Raw genomic sequence first — 23,412 nt, forward strand, 5'->3', positions numbered from 1 at the left:
GCACGTTCGCAACTTCCTGCCAGGGACTCGGTTAAAGACGATAATTAAACTTGCATGCTTTACTACGTCAATCGCTTGTAGATTAATGACAGATGTTTGCTTGTTACCCCATCCACAAATATTCTCAAATATGATGCATCAGATTATTATAATGGGTATCAAAAACAGGAAATGGACTTTAAAATCTTTCAGCTTTCTGGAACGCAAACCATATTTGCTATTTAATTGAGTGAAGTTGAGTAAATGCGAATGGATGGTTGGATGGATGGATGGATGGATGGATGGATGGATGGATGGATGGATGGATGGATGGATGGATGGATGGATGGATGGATGGATGGATGGATGGATGGATGGATGGACGGACGGACGGATGGCATTCTATCTATCTCGCTAGCTGCAAAGAGACACAAAGGCAGAACTTGTGTTTGTCAGCAGCAGCCTTTGACAGTGAGAGCACTCCACTTTGTGTCAAGAGTACATCAGTGTGGTTTCATCTCACATATAGCACTCAGGAGAATTATAACCTTGCGTGTATTATTAGCTTCGGTGTGAGCGTGCGTGTTTGTATGTCGGCGTACGTACATTTGCGATCAAACGGACGACTCACAAACACACACATGGGCCGCATGTGCATGAAGTGAGTTCTTTTACAGGGACATACTGAGGTGCTTGTGTGTTTGTGTGTGTCATGACAGCAGGATTGCGTGGGTAGTGTGAACCCTTCACAGTGGTTGTCTTCTACACACTCACGACAAGAGGTCACCATAAGTGATTGTGACTGGAAAACATGTTTTGAACATTTGAGATGAGTACCGCTAATGGATTTTAGCTATGCACGGTAGGTAAGGTAACTTTGGGTTGGGTGCGTTTGCCCCGTGCACCGAAATGACTAGCTACGGCCCTGGGCGGAGCCAGCGATGATGTCACAGCTTTAGTTTTATCAGCAGCTTTTGCGTTGATGAACAAGGCAGCCCGTTTTTGACTCTCATGTCATTTTTAACATACACTACATTCCAGATGGATGGACGGATGAATTTTTCTTTCAGCAGTGACCAAAAGGAAACATCTGCTGGCTATCACTCTAAAATGCAGCAGTGGAACATTTATCATTTTCATGCCTTTTGAGTTATTTTCTTTTGAAAGGAGGCCAAGTTCACATGTTTGCACACCCACAGTAGGAATAGCCCCCCCGTCCTGCAGTCATCCAAATGTTTTATTTTGAAAGGGGAAGAAAATGCTTTTCAAGATGATTATCTTACGATAAAATATCAAAATACAGGCAAGTGAGGTATATTTGTCTTTCTATGGCTAAGGCGCGGCCGAGCCAAAGAAAGCCCGAGCGAATGATTGACACAAACGATTGTGAAGGGATAATAGGAAAACAGCGAGATGCCGAGAATGATTTCTGTACAAAAGGCAAAGGACTTTTTTATTGCAGCCTGCAGTTACATGTGAATAAGAAAAGTCCTCAAAGAGCATAACCTTCCACAAATAACGGCATGCACCTTACAAGCGATGCCAACAGACACACAGACTGAAAATCCAACAAATACGGGATTCAAATTTTTGCCCCCCCCAAGTACAAAATAAAACTACTACTCTTTTCATTACCTTTAAATATTTGCCACCCCTGCAAAGTCAGACACAAGTTTCACAAAGATTATAATGCTCTGTTTTGACCATCAGCTCGTTCGCGATCCTCTTACACTGTGCGAGTGTTCCTAATATTGTGACCGAGGCAACAACAACCTCCCCAAAAATAAACAGAGGAGCTTTTTCAACTTGAAAAATAGCAAATGCTCTCGAAGTTTTGTACCGTGTGGTCGGCAAGTTTCCCATCTTCACACACCTGATTCAAACAATCTGGATCATTTACCCAGCTTGCCTATGAGGTGATTATTTGAATCAGTTGTGCTGCGATAGGGTGACCTGCAAAACAGCCAGGACAACGGTTTCCAAAAACCGGACTTGCTTTATACTCCCTTGCACTGTTCTGCATACACAAATGTCAAAAAAACGGAATTGTTTTGTAATCATCGTAATAACCCTAACCGCTAACCCTAACGTAACCCCCGCAGCGAATTCCTAAAAATCAAGCGACTCACTCCAACCACCGAGCCCAACTGCCAAACCACAATCCCGAACCCTGACCACGAATGTCCTATCTCAAAACCACAGCCCTAACCCTCCCTCTAGTTTAGTACGTAACTTTTGAACGTAACCGCTGATCCATCCCTAAGAGCGGCACGACAGGTCATGTAAGGCATTGCGATTGGCGTGACAAACAAACAGGCAGTCGTCGTCGTGACAAAGCCACAAATGGAACCGAGCGTGTTGATTGTCATCTCGAAGAGGATCTCCAAAAAAGGCCGAAGTGAATGTACTTGACGGAATAAACATCAGACCTGCAGTAAACAATTCAGTGAGAGTAAATCACAATTTACATGTTTGTTGCAAAACATAATTGCGTAATTTGTAATCATTTAGCTCAACTGGACGTATGGAAAGACGAGATGAAGGCTGAAGGCAGTCCTACATAACAGTACAGTGGTTCAGCCCTCTTCTGTGGGCGTTTGGTGTATTTATAAGCCAGTGGGTTGGAGTACATTAACCCCTGTGCAGTACAGAACATGAAAAAAAAAAAAGAAAACAATAAAACAAAGACTGATTGTTGGCTGTATCCAGTAAGGATCATTTGATGAAACACGGAGGTGACGGTGTTACATCTGTTTGGGGAGCTTTACAGTCAACGCTGCTGTTCTCCGAGGAAGTGCGTGTACGGTACGGCGGCCCCGCCCCGGCCAGATGGAGGAGATTTCACTTCCTACGTGAAGTCCGAGGACCGACGGTACGCGGAAGTCCATACGAGCCCGCCCGCAGAGCGTCGCGGATCACCACACGCGGCACACCTTGTTCGAGACCATGTAGCTGCTTTGGTTGCAGTTGTACACCTTGGCGAACTCCGGAAAGTTCTGGAGGGAGCCCAGCACCCTGACAAGCAAATAATTTCAAAGATTGAACATGTAGTTTCTGTTCCATGATATAAAAAAACAAAAAACAATAGTTTTACTCCCTTAGCAATTTTAGCTAGTTAGCTAGTTTTGGTGGTTTTTAATAACCTTGAAGCCTCTACCTGAATTTTCCTGGACTGTGCTGATCGACTTGGATGGAACTCAAAGCGTCTTCTGGTCGCCGCGTTCCACACCACACCTAGTGCCGATTATAATTGATTTGATATTTTAAGCACAAATCAATCATGTTATTCTTCGGACCGCAAGCTAATTCTTTGTATTCTCAAAGAATATATCTCGTTATTTATCTCATCATTCATCTGGCAAATATTTGTCTACTACCTGAGCAAAGTTGAGGAAGAAGAGTTGATCGTGACTAAGGTCAAGCCCTGGCAGCCGTGGTTCCTCTCCGTGTTTCTTCACATAGTTCTGATAGGCCTGCAAATACACAAGACACGTCGCTATTTGTGTCAATAAATAAAAATATGAATCTAATTTTGGGCGCCGAACAAGCGAATAATTGACAAGCCCTACTTGTCAGTCAGACTTCTCCAATTAATATCGGCAAGAGAAGACAGTTGTGTCCCAAACGTTGTTTCCGGGCTCATTACCTGATAGGCCTGTCGTACTCCTCCGTTATCAGCAATGTTCTCCCCCAGGGTGTTGTTACCTTTTAGCTAGAAGGAGGGACAACAAAGAGATCGCAGTGTAAACAGCAATCCAACGCACACTGTAAACAAATCTCTGTCTTCAGAATGGAAGAAACGGTCTGAAAAGGAAACGGCGCCTGGGGAGAAATCAAAAAGTACTGCGGGAGAGTTTTCAATCTGTCAACAGGAAAAAAAAAAATGAAAGCATCCGTGAGGCAGTGAGGAGACGAGCTGAAGTGACAGATGTGTGAAAAAACGGGAGATGGTACGACTTTTCGGGATACCGTACGTTGAGTCCGTTGGCCAGGTCCCAAGAGAAGTTGGCATACTGCTCCACGATGCACGCCGACAGCTCCAAGAACCTTTGAGCCGAGTCCTCCGTCCACCAGTCCTTCAGGTCGCCGTCTTTATCGTATTTACGGCCTTGAAAAACAGCAAATACATCACTTTGATAAATAAATGAAAAAAAAAAACGTCAGGCGTTGACTGAAATCCAAAGAGTCGGCATTAATGTGCTTCCAAATGCGGGATGGTCTCTTGTCACTTTTATATTTTATTATTTATTAGAATACTAAAAAGGGGCTTTTTGGTTTACGGGAGTCCTGATAAATGCGTTTTTTTTCTGATTAGGAACACGATAAACAAATCTCTGTGGTGACACCCTCGATGATCTCTGCACTTCCGATTTTTTTCCAAAACTGTAAATATAAGTTGGCCTACAGTGGTAGTTTCCTTTTCGACTTACATTCCTCATCTCCACAGCAACTCAGGCGCAAACCAAAGTAAATTCATCAGTTTACCTGCCATTGATTTTCCTTTTAACCATGTTTAAATATTAGCTTAGCTGCTTCCCAATTGTTCACGAGGTCACACATACACGCAAGTTTCCTGCCGTCTGACCTCGAGACCCGCGAGGTCACATAGGTCGCTATGACGACACAGGGAAGGGATTATTTAGACTAAGTTAGCAACCTACCAATGTTGTCAAAACCGTGCATGACCTCGTGGCCGATGACCATGCCGATTCCTCCGTAGTTGAGAGATTTGGCTTGGCCTTTACTGAAGAAAGGCGGCTGCAGGATACCGGCGGGGAATACTAACGGAAGAGACGAGACAGAAAGATTTGCAGACCTGCTTCAGGTAACAACGTGGACAAGGTGAATTGTGGTTCAGTGGATCGAAAACGTCTGCACTGATTAAGACCAGGAGAAGCCGACTAGACCGGCTAAAATTTATTTGGGGTTAATCGGAGACACTTTGAATTGTGTGATTGGTTAATTTTGGATCCCACTTGTAAGAGGGTGTGCACACTTCTGCAACCACGATCTGATTATTATTTTTTTTCACTTGAGTGAAACACATATGTCAGATCATTGGTGGAAAAAGATTTGAGATGGTTTATTTTGGTCTCACATTTTTCATTTCTCATGGTCACATTTTTTATGTCACCAAAAAATCCAAAGCGGGTGTGCAGACTTTTGATATCCACATTGTGAAAGTGGCAAGGCGTATGTAAGTACTTATGATGTTTTTTCTCCACGAGTAGAAGGCGTTAATGACAGCTGCTCCTGACACCCACCTGAAGACGAGCACAAGATTTATTAGAATTAAAAAAACTTTTTTTTTTTCAAGTTTTTGTTGGTTTTGTTTTGATTTAGTTTCATTTCATTTTAATGTCATGTTTTCCTACGTCTACTTTTCATGGATTGGCTATCGTTAGTTCGATTTTGGTTTTTACCTGCTCTCAATCAGCGTTGTCCAGACACACCTGTGTCTTGTGTGCCTCGTTGTCTTGTTCATTTATTTGTATTCAGTTTTGTGGTTTCTATCAGTGTATGTTGCTTTATTGTTCGGTCTTGTCGTGTTTTTATGTAGTGGCAAAGGTTTTCTTTCTTTCTGCTTACTTTCCATTTAAAACATACATCATTTGTTCAGTCTTACTCATCTTTGTTGACTTGCACTCTGAGTTTCTGCAGAATTTTCTTCTTGTTGTAGGCCGTGGTGTGCACGATGTTTTCAAAGAACTCGTCTACGCTGTAGTTGAGCTGACGCCAACACACAAGCCAGTTACGAAACGTTTTCAAAAGAGAGATGTTCAGCCACGATAAAGCCATCGCGTATCACCTTACAGCAGTCTGAAAAATTTGGCGGACACTCACGTCTTTGTACTCGTCGTTGAGGTATTTATCGTCCATGATGTTGTCAGAGTAGCCGATTTGTTCCCGGATAGCGCGAACCTGAGAAGAGGAACCAATTTTTCAAATGACTCTTCAGTCATTCCAACGTCCAAATGACTAAAGGAGCTATTTCCGCTACCTTTTCCTCTGCTGCTTTTTTGGTGACTGCATCCATCCAGGTCAGTTCCTCGAGGTTACTGATAAAGACATCTCGGATATCTTTAATCATCTCCTCCATCTTGGGTCGGAAGAAAAACGAGTCAACGAGGTCATGGATTCGTCACATGTAAACGCAAAGCTACACTGTTTAGTAACAATTCAAATAATTTTCTTCATTATTATATAATTGGGTCAGCAGGTTTGAAGTCGGGTTTTATCTTAAAATAGTGATCCAGGCGCATCGAACAGCTATCAGTACCCGACATTGTAAAATATCTTACTCAGTGCTTTTGGGTGGATTCGTTCTTGCACATTTCTCAAAAATGACACACACCGTAAATCTCGATGTCATATCCCACTCTCGTACGTGGAACCCAGCCTGCGTGTTCATATTCGTGTGGGTGCGGCTTCTCGAGTTGTACGACCATATGCTGGTAAATAGACTGCAGCCTCAAAACACAATGGCCGACAGATTTATTTCCTGAGTAACTCACTGTGAGGTAAAACTCACAATACCGTGGGTGTCATTTAAGAGCGCTGCTGCTTTACTACATCAACAATTCTGGAACTTTTTATTGTACTGTACGGTTTCCCTATAATTCTTCTCTATATGCTCTTTTTTATGGGTTTTATTTTTGTTGAGGGTTGAGACAAATTTGAAGACTTAGCGATTTTATCTTGATCATTTAAAACTGACCTCAGACCCTAATTTGAAACCCAAAAACTATCCTTAAACCCAAATTTGGAATGATTGAAACTCCAATTTGAAATCTAACCCAGGGTTAAAATTCTGGCCTGACAACCTAACCCATACTCGAAACCCCGAATCTGGTTAGAAACAACCCAACCATATCTTAAAATATTCATTTATACCCCGATCCAATTTACCGTACCTTTCCCTAAACGTTCATTTTGCCCGTAGATGTTGAAGGGAATTTACTCAGATGTGAAATGGACTGAAAGAAACCAAAAATGGACTGACCATCTTTTTGCTGTTATCAGAGAAGGCCTCCTGAACGTAGAGGCGCCCGACGGCATTGTACATGGCACTACTGACAAACACCGCGCACTGACGCCACACCGGTTCCTCCGCCGTCGCGCCGTGCATGGCCTACGAAGAAATACAACACGTCCCGTTTGATACGAGAAACCAATCGTGAGCAATTTTTCTATCAACATCCCCGGCCGTACTTTTTTGAAGGCTTTGGCCGTATCCCTGTACGCTTTGCTCAGGTGATCCACCATCCCTGAAGCGAAACGCCACATCAAATAGTTCTGCACGTCCCTGTGAGGATACGAGGGAAGGAGTTAAGAAAACGCGACAGATCGATCGGATCGATCCATAACTCTTGTGAAAACACAGAGAGGCACAAATATGCGTGTTTATTCCCAGTTGCATACCTCTTTGAAAAACTGGCCAGGAGTGGGTTGAGCTTTTTGAAATAGTTGGGGCTCAAGTTTATCACCTCTTCTGTGTCTGTGATGGTGATGTTGACTGTATTCATGATCTGAGCGGTGAAATAACTCCAGTTGAATGGCTTCGGGATAAAAACAGTGAGAGAAGAATATATTACAAAGACGGGAAGGTGTAAGAGAGCAGAGTTCCCGTGGCGGATCGACGATTTACCCTTGATTCAAATTCGAGGGTGAAATTGGCGTTGAGATCTCCAAGTTCCATCCGGTTGTAACGCAACTCTCGATCGTTAGAGACACTCGGGGAATCGTTAGCCTTGGAGAAGAAAAGAAAGAGGTTAAAAGTCAACTCATTTCTCCATTTATCCCCCCCCGGTCTCTCTGAACCCTGAGCTTAGCCGGAGTGCTGTTCCAGGAACAACAAACATCTCTGGCGCCCTTGAGTTCTGTAAATGTCAGAGTCTGCACAGTAGTCGAGATGGCTTTGCAGCATTTGTGCAGGCAGGTGAAGAGTGTGTGACGGTGATGTCTTGAGATATGAGTTAAAGTTGTTTTTAATTTAAGCCTTCTTGCCACTCAAAACACTTTGCCCCATTGAAATGAATGGAAATGCTATTAATCCGTTCCAGAGCTCACCGATAAAATCTGCTTGCAAGATTCGAATGTAGCCTTACCTGCTAACTCGATGGGAGAGAACCAAACCTAATTTGAGAAACTTGCCGTCGATTGCGTAAATTTTACTACGTATTGGAGCAGACTATTTTTTTACGCCTATGTTGTCAACCCTCCGACTAGAATAGAGACTGGACCCAGCGCCAAGACTGTGAGCAACGTGCTTACCTCGGCAATGCCCCGCTCCAGCTCCATTACCCGCGCCACTTCCTCTCTGATCAGCGTCTCGTTGACGGACAGACCTCGGTCGGTACGGATCAGCTTCACCAGGTCGATCGCAAAGAGCTCGTAGAGCCGGCACGCCTGTCGAGCGATCACGATCAAGCGAGACAAGCGAGAGTGAACGAGAGCTGTCAATTATTTGAAGTTCAACCGTCACGGATCAGACGGCGATCGCGCTGCGTGAGTTACACACAGAACAAACGCACGGCCGGTTGCAAACTATGAATCCGGTCGATTGCTTCTCTGAATTGAGATGAGCTCCAATACTGCTGGCAGTTAGTTATATGCTTCAGAGCTGATTTTGTTACGTATCAGTGGACAACACGATAAAACCAAACAAAAACATTCCACCCACTTCTTCATTAGATCCATTACAAGCATGGTCACTTTTGGACCAGACGGCCAGGCTGTGCTCCTGCTCAAACTGACAAAGAGAAAACATTTTTAGTAGACGATGTTTGAATGATTGCTTGAGTTATTTCACACGTACATGAATGATGTGTGATTTGGAGTCCCGTTCATCAACGTCGACGTACATGGAGACCAGGAGAAGATTTTGATATTTCACGTTCAACTTAGCTATGACATCCTCCACCCGCCATGTTTTACCTGCCGGGAGGGACTCAATAAGAATGTGTGCATGATACAAAAATAGAATTAAAAGGAGTATATTCACCATAGTCGGCGTCCCAGTTGTCCACAGCCATGGGCCACTCAAAGATATCAGGCAGCGTCATGAACAAAGGAGTACCTCCCTTTTGCTCCGTTAGACCTTTAGAAAAAAAACACTTCATCATCCAGAGGTCATCTTTCATGGAAATTTTTTTGGGTGCTTTTATTTATTTATTTATTTATTTATTTATTTATTTATTTATTTATTTTTATTCTAGTATTTTTTTAATTTGTATATATTTCTATTTTTATATTCAACATTGTGGAGCGAGCATTAAAATTCAGGAGAGCAGTTTGGCTCACTCACTGTCATTGGTGCAGGACTTGTAGAGGGTCTTTGCCTTGCTGAGAGCTTCCGCTTCATCCTCCACATTTTTTTCAAGAACACCTATCAAACAAAAAAAAAAAGATATAATTTTTACTTGGTAAGAGCTCTTAAAGCTAACAAAAAAACTAGCATTATTTTAAAATGTCTTTATTGATACTACAGGATTGATTTTAGTCGTTACAGTCCACGGTAATATCTCATGTTTTCCGAAAAAAAAAAATCTTGAAGCAAGCAGAAGGCTCTTACACATAAAACGACAGCCCGTCAAAAACACATCCAAGTGAAGGGACGGAATAGAAAATAATTTGTGTCACATTGAGGCCGCTTCAATGCGGAACCGTCGACATCTCCGGTTGGCGGGAAAGCAGACGAGAAAATGGGTCTAAGCTACATCCAAACATGGTCTCTAAAAGTGTTTCATTTATCCACTCTGCCCTCATTTGCCTTAGCCGCAGTGAAAACACTCTAAATTGAATTCAATATCCAATCAAAAGGTTAATTATTTGCTTTTTGCTTGACGTTTGCAAGCCTCCGGTGGACTTCCCCGGCTCATTCCATTTTCATTTGCACTATTTATGTACTGGTTAAATGTTAATGAAGAGAGAGCCTTTGCGGGGCGCTCGCAGCTAAAGGGCACACGTGGCGTGTGCGATCGGATTAGCGACTGCTTTGGCGCAAGTGTTTAACTACAGCGAGGCTATAACTCAAACACGCACGCATTCGTCTTACACTTAAGGGTGCGCTTTTATCGGAGAATGGATTTTACGTTTGTTTAAGGCATCCTGTCTGCTTGAAGCAAAGCATTTAAACGGCTCACCAGTCGGATTAACCTTGATGATCTTAAATCACACCCGCCTGAGTTCCCGCTGACCTTTTCTAGTAATGCATATTAAACCAAATTTCATGGTTCATTATATGATTAGCTCCAGAGTCACTTTCGATAAACTGCATCGTGCCAATAACAAAAGGTAAGCAGGTCTGCATTGAGTTCCGTGTATTGGCCATTAGCATTAGTGCTAACGCTAATTAGCTTAGTGCTGTACTGATGAGCTAAGAAGAGCTCCGGTATTTCCATTAATTTCATTTCTGCTTTGAGTTCTGTGTATTGGACATTAGCATTCATGCTAACGCTAATTAGCTTAGTGCCGTACTGATGAGCTGAGAAGAGCTGTGGTATTTCCATTCATTTCAATGGGAGAAAAGAAAAAAGATATTTTTTGGAGGGGAACGAAGAGTGCGTCCCTGTATATAATTCTTGATCCTTGGGGTATTTTGTCAAAAGCAAGAAAGTCACAGACAACTGTTTTAAATTCAAACATGCCCCTCTTTAAGAGTCTTCCACTTCCTTAAAATATTTGTCAGCACAACAGCTCATTAAAATGCATCAGCTCCTTCACAGCATGAATAGTTGATGTAGCAGGCAATTATAATCGAACCCTCAGCGATCATCATTCCGAAACTTATGTCGCTTGTCAGACGTGTTTGGTAAAATAGCTGCTCAGTGTCAAAGTGACGGCACGTCCGAGGCCTGAAATGTAGATTTATTCGAACTGGCTTGTCGTTGTTTTGTATTCACATCAAAGAGGAAAACATTGATTTTGGAGCGTTGGCCTGGTTATAAAATGTTCTGTATTGTAGCCAGTACAGTGTCGACTGAAAGGCCGCGAGCGAAAGTTATATATGAGCCTGTAAAAAATATGCCACTAAAGCAATATTTGCCGGCATCAACATGGAATTATTTCCGTAGCACGCCGGATATCGCCGAGGGCGCTTGAGATTGACATCGAAACATAAACGATGACGTACGCTTTGACAGCCCTCTCTAAAAAAGAAATATAACAATTTTTTTTTCATATTTTAGAAGAGTTCCTAGGTTCCTTATAACGTTTTTTTTTTTTTTTTAGTGTAGTGGACGATATGAAGAGTAATATTTTTCCCATAATATAATCATCATATACTTTTTTTTAAGGCTAAGAATTTAAGATTGGTTTAAACTGATGTTGCTTTGCAAAGACACATTTACTTTTTGAACATACTATATTCAATTCTAGATACTTTCATGGGGTTACCTTTTCTGCTATTCATTCGAGAGTTGAGTCCACGTGCAAGGAATAAAAAATAAGTTAATTTTCTAACGAGATGACAATTAATTCGTTTTCCAGCTGACAAATTAGACTCCGCCCCTTTATCACACCGCCCGGTACCATTTACCACTTTGTGTCCTTCCAAGCAGTAAATACTTCATTTGGACACAATCTGACGATCAATACAAGACTTAAATTAGCTTAATTATGTTTATTGGTTCTAGAAAAAAATTGTATTGATAACGCATTCTATTCCGTTATTCGATCATAAATAAACATTTAACTAATACACACGTATCATCATAATAAGGGTCATCAACTTATACTTATACCAGAATGATCTATTTTACAATAAAACTTGATTATTATAAAGTGTTTATGTGACAGAATTATAAACCACGACATGATAATTCATTCACAAATCATTAATAGACAACTAGTGTTTCATAACAAGCTCCGCCCATTGATTGCTAGCAAAGGAGCAAGGTGGGCTGACCATTTGGCAAGCAAACGGGGTCACGCTCATAAATCTCCATAAACTTCTCAACAAATGAATTTTTCAAGCATTTGTGAAGCGTTCATAAGGGAATCCTCTATTTGTTGACGGACATGCTCGAATTGGACTTGAAAACAGCTTTTGTTGCCAACTTCCACACGCAAAAATAAACACGAACATGTGTGTGTATAGATCACGTCTGCCGAGGCCGACGGCATGACGGAATGATGCTTGTGATGTGGCTTTCGGCCGCTGATGAGCCCCCTTGTATTCTCGAAATACAATACAGGATTTCGACAGAGCTGCTGTGGGTCTGGGTTTTTTTTTTTTTTTTATCCCTCCCCTCTGGTTTTATTTCTTTTCAGGCTGACGGCAAATATGAAAAAATACACCGAGCGAAGACAGGCCACGTGCATTTATGCGCAACCGAGATTACTCGAACGAGACATTGAGCAATGTTTATTTTCACACCCCCCTCCTCCCCTTGTGATTTTGCATGTCATGCCAGCCAAGCGGGAAGGAGCAACAGATTATATTTGTTTGTTATGAAAACAAAACGCTTAACGAGATAATGCTGGCCATTTGTTCATATATACGACAGTGAACAAACCGGCCTTTGGAGCCGTTACATCTCGTCCCGCGGCAAATTAGTGACGGGAAGCAGAAGCCGGAATTTCATTTGAGCGTTTCACTAATGACGCTATACAAATGGTCAATATACACGTTTATCACTAAAAGCGCCCTCCGAGGAAAGGACGGAAGCAAATTGTCTGCATATCAATGTTATGTCGAGCTGCGGAATATTTTTTTTGGCGGGGGTTTCAATACGCTGATTTGAGATGCGAGTTTAATTTGTTCCGAAACTCAAAAACACTTGTTACTTGTCCAGCAAGTTTTATTATTCGAGTCCACGTATTGTCACTTTAACAGCTTCTTGGGCAACTTCCAATCTCGTATTTTCACCAGAAAATCCAATTTGACTTTAGAAGATGCAATGAACTGTTCATTCAGTTTCGTCCGTGGAAGACATTAACACAACACACACACTCAAATACTACCAGAGAAAGATTTTTAGTACGGATGTTTATACGTAGATATCCAATCAGTAAAATACCGCATACGTTAGTGTTTTCGATAATGTGTCACCCTACGGGCTGTCCAGATCGCAAAGATAAATTGCAACGAGACACGCTTTGCCTTTTCCTTCCGCCTTAAGCAGAGCGTAAACTGAATGATTTCACTAATGATAGTTACGAGGCCCTTCCGTAGCAGTTCGTCGCCTACGACTGAAATCAGTTAACAATTTGATTCATTGCAAAAAAAAGTTAGCTGTTCTTGTAGGCTTTTTTTTATTTATTTTTTTGCTTAGCGGAAGCCTGAAGGTGTTGTTGTTTTTATTTAAGTTTTAGCCAAGCAAGTTACAAATCTGCAACTCAAATTGATGCCAGCCGCGGTAATGACGCTAACGACATTTCAGCTTTGGAATGCTAATGCTAAAACGCTAACCACATCGGAACGCGTTTAATGATGTGTGTCTTGAAATTTTAGACCCCTCTGGAATTCATCCCGTCATCATATACCCGACCGGGGGAGCTGCCAATTGCTACTTGAAAAACTGCAATCTAATCGAAAGCCGAACTAACGTAAAGCTGTTATTAACTGTAAAGGAAATGGCCACGTTGGAATTATTAACTGTATTTCCATACCCTGTTGATAAAAAAAACGAGCTCACGACATTTCAGCGACTTGAGGATTCAGAATGCTAAAAACAACGCTAACCGCAAAGTGTTTCTGTTGATTGTGTGCATTTTGATCTGAATTTCAACACGGGCAGAAATGAATCCGAGCGGAAGCTTCAGTTGAGGGGGGTTGGGGTCGTCCTTCAGGCAGTTGGCTCCACACCGACTGCAAATTGACAGCGGTGACCTCGATGCCTGCTGAAGGACCCTCTCACTTACAAGTATTGCACGTCATAAGGTGAGAAAGAATGTAACACAAGCTCGTTTGTATCCGCAGCCACGCTCAAGACACGCGGCAGAGCTCACTCAGTGGATCAGTTCAACTCTCCCGGCATTTGTAACGGCTACCCAGTTTCGCTTCCTGAATTAACATACACTTTAATTGTCCTCATCCCAATTGATGTTTGAATACCATTTGTGACTTGGAAGCTAAAGTTTCAAAACCAGCAGCGAGTTTCTATACGATACGTCGCAGATATTTTTTTTCCACGTTTGGAATGGGGGGGGGGCTTGAAAATATCCCATTTCATGTTTTTTTTGTTTTTTTTTCATTTACACTGCCATGACGCACATCCTATTATGCCACTTGAGAGTAGAAATTATGTCACTTGAGCCATACAAGATACAAGCAGGAAGTCAACCACCGATAAGTTTCACTGTAACGTCCAGTTGCGCAATCAATCCATATTACACACAGTATACACAACATTAATTTAAGAATAGAATCAGTACTTTGTATTAAATTTGGCTCCGGCTAACCCCTAATAAGGACAAGCACGATAGAAAATCCATGAATGGATAATGGATAAGCAAAACACAGTTTTTCACTTTTCGCCATTAAGGAGAAAGGACGCCATGATTTGTATTGTGGCCTTTATGTGCGTGTGTGAACAGACGCTGACCTTTGAGAACGACCGTCAATTCATCTCGCAGGATGCCAAAGGTGCTGTATCTCGAGCTGGTCTCTGGGATAATATTTTTTTTCAGCCATCCCCCGCAGGCGTATTGGTAGAAGTTGTCGCAAGGGTCCACGGCGGCGTCCATGTTCTCAATCAGCCGAGCCGCTGCGCCGCAAAGAGAAAATCTATCAATCAGTCTTTTACATGAGGAATTTCATGACGGCAACTCGGATGAATCGATGGCGCTCCATTCATCTTTTCTAAAGCAGATGGATTCGGATCGTCCCAAAATGTGCTCAGGTTATATTTGAAGAGCTAGCGCTAGCTAAACACCATCAGGCAGGGTAAATACGTTTGATTTGTTTTCTCTTTCAGAACCAGTCAAGCTTTTGCCTCTTTTTTTCTTTGTTTATACCCCAATAATAAAATCGAGGACAAAAATCAAACATCATCAAACCCGCCGTCTGATATTTGTCTTTCGGGTTTGACTAGAAGATGTGGACCACCGGCCTTTTTCTTTAGCGCCTGGCACATAAACACTATGTTTCGCGCTCTGCCGGTACGGTGAATTACGAACATATACACAAGTCGCCTTGAAAACAAACGACTCCTTTTTTTGGTCCGTCAGAGACAAATACACTCATAAAACGCACACACGTGGTGAAAATCTTTTTGTTGTTGGCTTCATTGGTTGTGGATTTTTTTTTTTTTTTATGGTACATTGGTCAAACATGGCACAAGTGATCGGCAGCAGGAACCCGCGTCATGTTTCTGTCAAGATCAAGTGGTTGACTTCAGAAGACATCTGCTCTGCGTTTATCTCGTCACGTATGACGTCAAGACAGAAGACAAACGGCTTACCTGATCGAGTGCAGTCAGCTGTAGTGCAGATTTCGACTACGGGGAACACAGAAGAAATGATGGGGAATATATACTGTGATGATGTCAAGGGAGGAATTGACTATGTGTGATTTCACACTGTCAATGTGCACACTCAGCAGGACATTTGGTGTTTGAAGGTGATGGATTCTGTGCTCAGTCAGGGAACTCACCAGTCTGCTGAGTGGCAAAGAGAATGACGAGAGCCACGACGATGATGAAGAGCAAAGAGACAACTGCGATGAGGGCGACCTCCAAGGAGGTCCAGCGAGGTTTTTTGGCAGACTTAGGCGTGTTGTTGTCGGTCATGGTCAGTACTTCACCTTCTGCTGCCAGTTGTATGGAATCACCTGAAGAGCAGATTACACATATCATGAGCTGACTGGAACAACCACAAACACATTTAACAGAACCCTAAATAATTGATCATTTGACAATATGTCATTTTAATTGACAAGCGAGTTTGGTTCCAAAATAGCTAGTCGCTAGCTTCTGCGTATGTCATCGACATTCTGTATTGAATTGCTTAAAATAACATATTTGTCACTCAGTGTAGTAAAGAGAACCCAAATGACTTGCTAAACTTTGTGGCGCATGATATTTTAATAAAACATTCTTTTATTGAGCATTAATGGATTCATTCTGGCCTTGCTAGCTAGCACGCTTGATATATCGCTCGCTAGCTATATCTATAGCTAGATAGATTTTGACAAACAAACTCTTCTTTGGGTATGCCCTACTTGTCAGTGTGTCTCTTTCTTCACAAGAATTGCGAGAGGAAAAAAAAAAAATCTTTAAAATTTGTCACAGTTCAACTTCATGGCCACTGATGTCATGAAGAACAAAGAAAGTGGTGGGAAAACAACAGATAGATACTGCAGACGCTTTCCTCCTGCTGCTCACTAAACAGCTTTGTTTTCCTCTCTGGGGCCAAAGTGAGAACTTTGCAAAGTTCATGTAACAAGCAAGAAAGTATCTCTGAAGGCAATTAATCTGTAATCCCCCCAGCACGCACTCACGCAATCGCTGCTTACACACGCACACGCATACACACACATGGCCTCAAAGCCACGGTGTTTTTCTCTTTCTCCCTCTCTCACATACTTTTATAAGCCGGTGTCATGAGGATCCCGTGCACAAGATGGGTCTTTCCATGTGTTGGTTGAGATGAGAGTGCCGCACAACCGGAGGAAAAAGCCTTTTGGCTTTCTTTGAATGAACACAAACACTTGACGCTTTTGAAACGGATTTCGTTCGACTACGCTACAGGTCGATTTAGCGGTTAGCACGTCTGCCTCACGCTGGAGTCGGGTTGAATCTCGGTTCAGGGTTCCAATAAAAGTCAACCGGGATGGGCTTCGGGGTCATCTAATGAGGTCAAGCACTGTTGAAAAAAAAACAAAAAAAATGACGGATGGATGGATCATTTCGTTTTTCCTCTGTCGCCCACTCCTGCCATCAAAGGTTCATTTGCCACTTGAGCATGCATCTCTTCACTCCGAGTTGAAGCTTTTCAGTCAAAGCCTGTCCTTCTTTTTTTTCGCTAGCACTCGTGTTGAATAAAAGAGAGACAAACAAGGAAATCAATTCAAACATCCTGTGCAATCTGTCTCACCGAGGAGGCGGATGATGCGGAGGTCAGATGCTTTTGACTTTATTTTACTCGTCTGGAGGCAAAACGCGTACCGGGTGACAGCCGGGCGTCCCGTCCCAGTTTCTATGTAGATGTCTGCCTCGGCGTGCATTGTTCCACCTTTCCATCCTGATTCATTGCGTGCCAAGAAATGAAATGCAGATGCAAGGAAGTTTATACAAACACAAGACCAGGCGAGGGAATGTGCAGAAAGAAAGACAAGGAAGGAGGAGGTGTACGAACCAAGTGGGACACTGACAGATACTAAATCATGTTTAAAGGCGACTACCTCACACTGAGCTGAGGCATGTACGGTATGGCTCTCGCCGGCCAATCAGAGCGTGTTGCTCGTCCGCCGTCGCAGTGCTCGCAAATGCGTTTGTGTATAGAAGTTGTAGACACTGGAACCTCCAAAGTGGAAGACCATCTCATCGACTTCTATGCTAAATGATGTCATGAATTTGTTCCGAGCGAGTGAGCAAACCTGAACATACATTAGCATTTTAGCATTCACAATAAAGTAGAAATAGAAGTTAGTCAGTGTAAGTGGATGGATGGATGGATGGATGGATGGATGGATGGATGGATGGATGGATGGATGGATGGATGGATGGATGGATGGATGGATGGATGGATGGATGGATGGCCATCTCAGTCATGAGTCATTCAAGAGACTGATCAAAAGACTTTTTTGAGAAACCCTGCGGAGGTGGCTGCTGAATTTCCCAATCCCCATCAACCTGCTCCTCTCCGCAGGCCAGTGAGCCCAAAATGTGATGTGTGCCGCTTTTAAGGTGACAAGGAAAAGAAAGAGAAAGATTACTTCTCTGAGAGTGTCTGGCGTACACAAGTGAATCTTCCTACCTTTGCTGTCTGCTGTGCATAGCCTGGCAGCAAACCTTTGCTATTTATCTAATTGTACTCACATGCAATTTAATGTTCAACCTAGTCCCATTTAAACCATAAAAGAGTAACAAATGTAATTTAGCAGGCTTGTCCAACAGGCGAGTGTAAAAACGGTCAAGCCGGTCTCGGACTCAGCCACGACGGAGTCAAGTTAATCATGTTAACGAGGCACGCAGGGTGAAAGCAACCAATCAATGAAGAGGAAAGCATAACAAGTGAGTCCACAGAGAAGAGAAGAGCGAGCTTTACGGCAACATGTTTTATCGCGTTGATGGTTTTATTTGAGGAGACCCCAAAGTTTCCACGCTCCCCCGTCTCCCTTTCCTACGGGCGTCTCTCCCAAAATATCCAAAACATAATCACTCCTCGTGTCTCTTGGGACCTTGGCAACCCCTTCAAAATTAAAGCCATCATTCACCGGGACACCTGAAAAAAAAAAAAAAACACCCACACGCCCCAACAAACGCACACACACATACACAGACGGAGAGTTTTACAGGCCATATGCATGTGAGCCATGAACATGTCAAATGGTTAATTGAGGTGTTCTAATAAGCACAGGAATGTGCCCTAGTTTAACTTAAAATAACACATTCTGTGTGGGACATGTGGCTAGTAGCTACCATCGACTAAAATGGATCGCATCCACTGACCTAACGCTAATGAGAACATTTGGGGAAGTTTGGGCACTCGATGTTTGTCGCATTAGCGGTTGTCGATTTTATACGGTAAACCCCAAGAAAGCTGCTGTGAGTCAGGTTATTGGAGGGACGCCACAAACAGGCGAGGTTCTGGATATGTGGCCAAGAATGCGACTTGTGACCAAAAAGGGGTGACCACAACGTTTGAGTCGCTGGAAGAGATTTTGGATAACTGGCTCCTCCCACTAACTCCCCCCATTCCCCCCCATTCCCCCCCCCATATAGTTTGTAATGAATCTTTCCGTGTGATGTCCGCTGTCCAAACCCCATTAAACATTGAAAAAGTTTTATCTGAGTTAGAAATAAAAACTTCCAAGTCAATTTTGACATTTTCCACAAAAGTTGAAATAATATAGATGAAAAATATGTAAATGTGGAGTTAACATAGCAGACCAAATCATATCATGCACCCACCCCCCAACAGCGTCCATATCACAATTTGGGAATCCGCGCTCAGAGGGATGCCGAATGCACTATTTTAATTCGCAGCTCAGCAGACTGCAGCCCTATGAAACCTTTAATAAATCTTCACAGTCCGTGACACTTTGAACCCGTGCGCTCCAATAACCAGAACGGAGAAATGCGAAATTTGTTCGAAAAAGTCAAACTCTTGGGAAAAAGACCAAGTATTTGTTTTATAACACATTTAATCACAACACCGCCACACTAATTACTATTGAAATGAAAGATCTATTTTTCCACCAGAATAGCATTTTAACAGCCACGTGTAATTGACGCCCATTAAAATGTATTGGGGAGAAAAACCTGAGCCAAAAAAAATCTTTAAAATATTAAGAATAATTCAAATTGTATTTTCTGTTAAAAAAATGTGGGATGTCAATTTAAATTGATTTAAAAATAATGTGATTTTTTTAAAAGAAATGTTTGAAACCACCACTAGGGGGGCACTGCAGGTGTTGAGGGATATCTACTGGCTTATTCAACTAATTTCGACAAGAATAGCAGCTCAGTGGCCCTATAAAACTTTTAATATATTTTCACACCCACAAACACTTTTAATCTTGTGCACCCCTTGAGTGCAGTGGAATGTTAATTTTACGAGAAAAAGACCTTCGGGGGACAAAAACTACATAAATGTTCCCATTGCACTTTTAATCTTGGGCACCCCCATCAAGTCATCGGCGAACCCCAAAGAGTATTCGCGCCACTTTGAGAATTCCCACTGCCCCTTTTGACTTGTAATTTCAGTGAGAATAACAGCTCGGCTGCTCTATTAAACTTTTATTATGGCCTGGCACCTGACAGAATCTCATTTGAAACATTGAACCGTACATTATATTTTACATTTTCATTCTCACCGTGCTGCACCGAATTTCAATTGCTGTACGTCTTTGATTCAAATTCACAATCAAATTATTCAAATTAATAAAAGAAACGGCACCATCCACGTTATTTACAAACACTCAACCAATTTCTTACCGAGTAACATCAAACACGTTTTAATGAACCAATTTTAATGCACCGTGTCGCCCACGGGCCACACCTTTCCCACCACCCAATTCTTACAACCGAGTCCCACTACAACAGTGGCTCTGTGGTCCTATAAAACTTTCAATATGCCCCCCCCCCCGCAACCTGTGCCAGAATCTCTCAGTTGAAAAATAGAGCAGCATACTAAATCTGACATTTCCACCTCGCTTGAAATAACAAAGATGAAAAGTTTGCGCGCGGGGAGACTCACTCGTGCCATCAAATCAAAGCACACACAAAGTGGACTGGTTCCAAAACCACTCCGCTGAAGCACACATGGTGACACTCCTGTTGCACGTCGTGAACTCCTGTGGGGCATTTATTTTTTTATTTTTTTTACATGAATCAACTGGTGCAAACTGCGCCTGGTGCACGCCGATACCCCCCCACGCACACATGCATACGTAACAGACAGAAACCCCAAATCGACAATGGCACAACTTACCGGACGTGTCGGGAAATTTTGCGACGATGCTATAAACTGGCATCCCATCCGTTCGTTAAACATCCATCAAATCCACTCGGGGAGGAGGAGGCGCAAAGTGCAGGTCCGCTCGTCGCAATCTGAAAAGCTCCACAAGGCGCAAAATCCCGCCTCTCTCGCCTTCCTTACTGCGCGCACACACACACACACACACGCGCGTGCACATATACACGCACCAACACGGACAGATTCTCCGTTACCTGCACCAGCATGACATGCAACTAGGCAAGAAAATAAAAGAGGGAGCATCTACGAAGTGATCCATCGCGTTATTGCGCATGCGGTGCAAATAGTCAGGTGTGAGGTGGGTGCACATGCTCCACTTTGAAGCCCCCACGGAGTCGGTGAAGCGCTCGAAGGCTGACGAGCACGGCGGCCCTGACGTATTAACTAAGTGGAACACGGTACCAAAAAAAAAAAAAATCATATTAGTTCGGAATTGTATCGTCCTTTGCATTAATCAGCACTCAAGTATAAGGTGAGTGACCCCTGTCCACGTGTTTATGCAAAATGTTCCTGGTGGTTGCCAAGGTTACTTGAATGCCAATAATGATGAGCAGCGTTATCACTTAGGCGGCCATATTGTTCTCATCTTATTTTAAATAGCCAACAAGTGTCACCTATCTAATAACCACGATCGCGTTCTCATACTTGGTTTCAAAATGTATGTTCATGCTTTAGGAAGGCTATGATTTAGCTTGTGAAATTCTGCCTAGCAACAGGGCATTGCAAAAAAATGTTTGGGTCTTATACGGTAGCATTTTGTTGCTCATATGTCATCGTTCTAAAGTTTTGAGTTATTATTAAAAACGTTTTTTTAAAAGAGCATATCCAAACTGATGGTTGTTTTTCAGAGGCTGGCTACAGAATAATAACAGAGAAACCAAACACTATCTTGTAATTCGGATAATTCCGTTGCCGGCGAGTCAATAAAACCTTTGTCACGAGATTATCTTGGATTTCCCCACTGTTATTTTTTCAGTAAATCAAGCATTTGACATGACTCAACGTTTACTCGAATGCACTAATGGATAGACGAAGCTTTAGCTTTTTCTTTTGTCCTTTTGTTTGCGTGATGCCGGCACATGAGTCTATCTGCTGTAAATAATAAAAGTGTGTCATGGACCATCTTGCAACATTGGAAAACATTTGGCCTCTCAGCAAAATAGAATCAATGCAACACATCAGTTCCATAAATTGCGTTCACAATGGAGGAATTCAATAGTGAGGTTTAGCGTTAGCGGTTTGGGTTAAGGTTATTTCTACGAGGTGTACGATTACTTTTGAGACAACCTGTGGATTTATTATATTTCAGTTTTAATAAACTTCTTTTTACGTACAGTATAATGTTACTTCAAACTTTGACTGTGCAGTATTTTCATGTTTTATGAGGACTGAATTCACTTTACGCTGCTAACTATACCATTTTTTAAGTATATCAAGATGTCAACTGCATTCCTTTCGCTCTGTTTACGAGTTTAGTCCCAAGTGGTCTTTGGCTTCCCAGTTCTTTTAATCAAGGTCAACTAGGGGACAACAGAGCAATTAACTGCAAATTGTTCCCGACCCCCCCCTTCCAAAGAAAAAGAAAAGAACGTTAATAAGTTAGGTCACTTTTTGAGGGTGTCGACACAGTCACATTGTTGCAATTGAGGTAAAATTGGTTAATATTCCCGACAAGGGGCATTTTGCATTGCACAGTAAAAAAAAATGAGTCATAATTACGCAAGCTTCTTCTCGTGTCGCTTCGTCACCGCTATCTACATTTGTTTTCTGTCACGTACGATTGCTATCCATGTGCTATGGTAAAGTCGGTGAAGCACAACTGACAGCTTTCAAAGTAGCGTCAACACATGAAATACATCCAAATGGGCCAGCCGCGCAAAAGGCTGTAATCAAACTCTTCATCATTTCGCAGCGGCTGGTCATAAATTAAATTCCTCACCCTCTGTCACAGTTGGCCATTGGAGCCCTGTTCTCTCTCGCTTTATAGCCTTGTAATTGTGTTTTGCTCAGGGTGGCCAAAAAAAATGAAAAAGTAAATATTTCTTGGGGTTTTTTTGTAGCATGAAATTTATGTTCCTTCATTAATCTTTTTTTTTTCGGTATTGATTCTTGTAATGTGTTTGCATGCTAGAGGTGGCTAGCAGCTAGCAATCATTCATTTGCTAACTGTTTTGTGGAATTTTTTTTTTTTAATTATTTGGTTTTTGCCTTTTGGCTCACAATAAAATCATTCCCTCTGAGCTTTTAATAGTTTGCTGTTTTCATCGCCTGTCATAAACGAAGAACTATCCCTAACTAACAAATGGCCAAATAAACACGATTTGTTTTCAAGAATTTACATTTGATATTTTCAGTTTGAATCACTATAGAAGTTCATCTGAAACCAAAAAAATGAACAAAAATTAACTTCCGAATCAACAAAGAGACATAAATATGTTTATTTTCTTATTTTTCTTTTTTTTTCTCCTGATTTACATTGGAGACAAATGGTACATTCCCTCATTAATAAATAAATAAATATGAAGCTATATTTTTTAACCTTTAGACAAATTTTTGCTTGTCTCATAATGAAATCTTCAACCCTTAGTCCAAAATAGTCCGTTCCCGTCATCCGTAAAACAGCAAGTGACCTCCCGACATTCAAACAACCATAAATAAAGAGCTTCAAAAACCTTTCTTAACAGCCCAATCTCCATTTCCACTTCCAAAATCTCATTCTTGACTATTTGTCCCTTTCTTCTTATCGTCACTTTCCACAACAGGGGAACTATATGATGTGAGCGTATT

At 42.1% G+C, this 23,412-nt stretch overlaps 1 protein-coding gene across 2 annotated transcripts; it reads right to left on the reverse strand.

The window, feature by feature from the left end:
* Window positions 1–1,238: 1,238 nt before the first annotated feature.
* On the reverse strand, window positions 1,239–20,668 carry LOC147054187 (neprilysin-like). Of its 2 annotated transcripts, none has more exons than XM_085916863.1 (23): window positions 20,581–20,668; window positions 15,578–15,754; window positions 15,387–15,422; window positions 14,529–14,690; window positions 9,287–9,367; window positions 8,984–9,079; window positions 8,798–8,916; window positions 8,663–8,731; window positions 8,254–8,388; window positions 7,628–7,729; window positions 7,402–7,538; window positions 7,192–7,285; window positions 6,983–7,111; window positions 5,981–6,079; window positions 5,824–5,901; window positions 5,606–5,709; window positions 5,185–5,243; window positions 4,641–4,760; window positions 3,954–4,087; window positions 3,626–3,691; window positions 3,357–3,452; window positions 3,137–3,213; window positions 1,239–2,994 (listed from the first exon to the last, which is right to left on the reverse strand). In XM_085916863.1, exons 1-23 carry the CDS (start codon window positions 20,621–20,623, stop codon window positions 2,895–2,897), a joined length of 2,313 nt encoding a protein of 770 aa, XP_085772989.1. In that variant the 5' UTR covers window positions 20,624–20,668; the 3' UTR covers window positions 1,239–2,894. The 2 variants fall into 2 exon arrangements, with proteins under 2 accessions (XP_085772989.1, XP_085772990.1); XM_085916864.1 differs by lacking the exon at window positions 20,581–20,668 and adding an exon at window positions 17,902–18,066.
* Window positions 20,669–23,412: the final 2,744 nt, after the last annotated feature.

The sequence above is a fragment of the Syngnathus leptorhynchus genome, chromosome 7, assembly GCF_054491065.1.
Source record: "Syngnathus leptorhynchus isolate UIUO chromosome 7, UIUO_Slep, whole genome shotgun sequence".
Lineage (NCBI taxonomy): Eukaryota > Metazoa > Chordata > Actinopteri > Syngnathiformes > Syngnathidae > Syngnathus > Syngnathus leptorhynchus.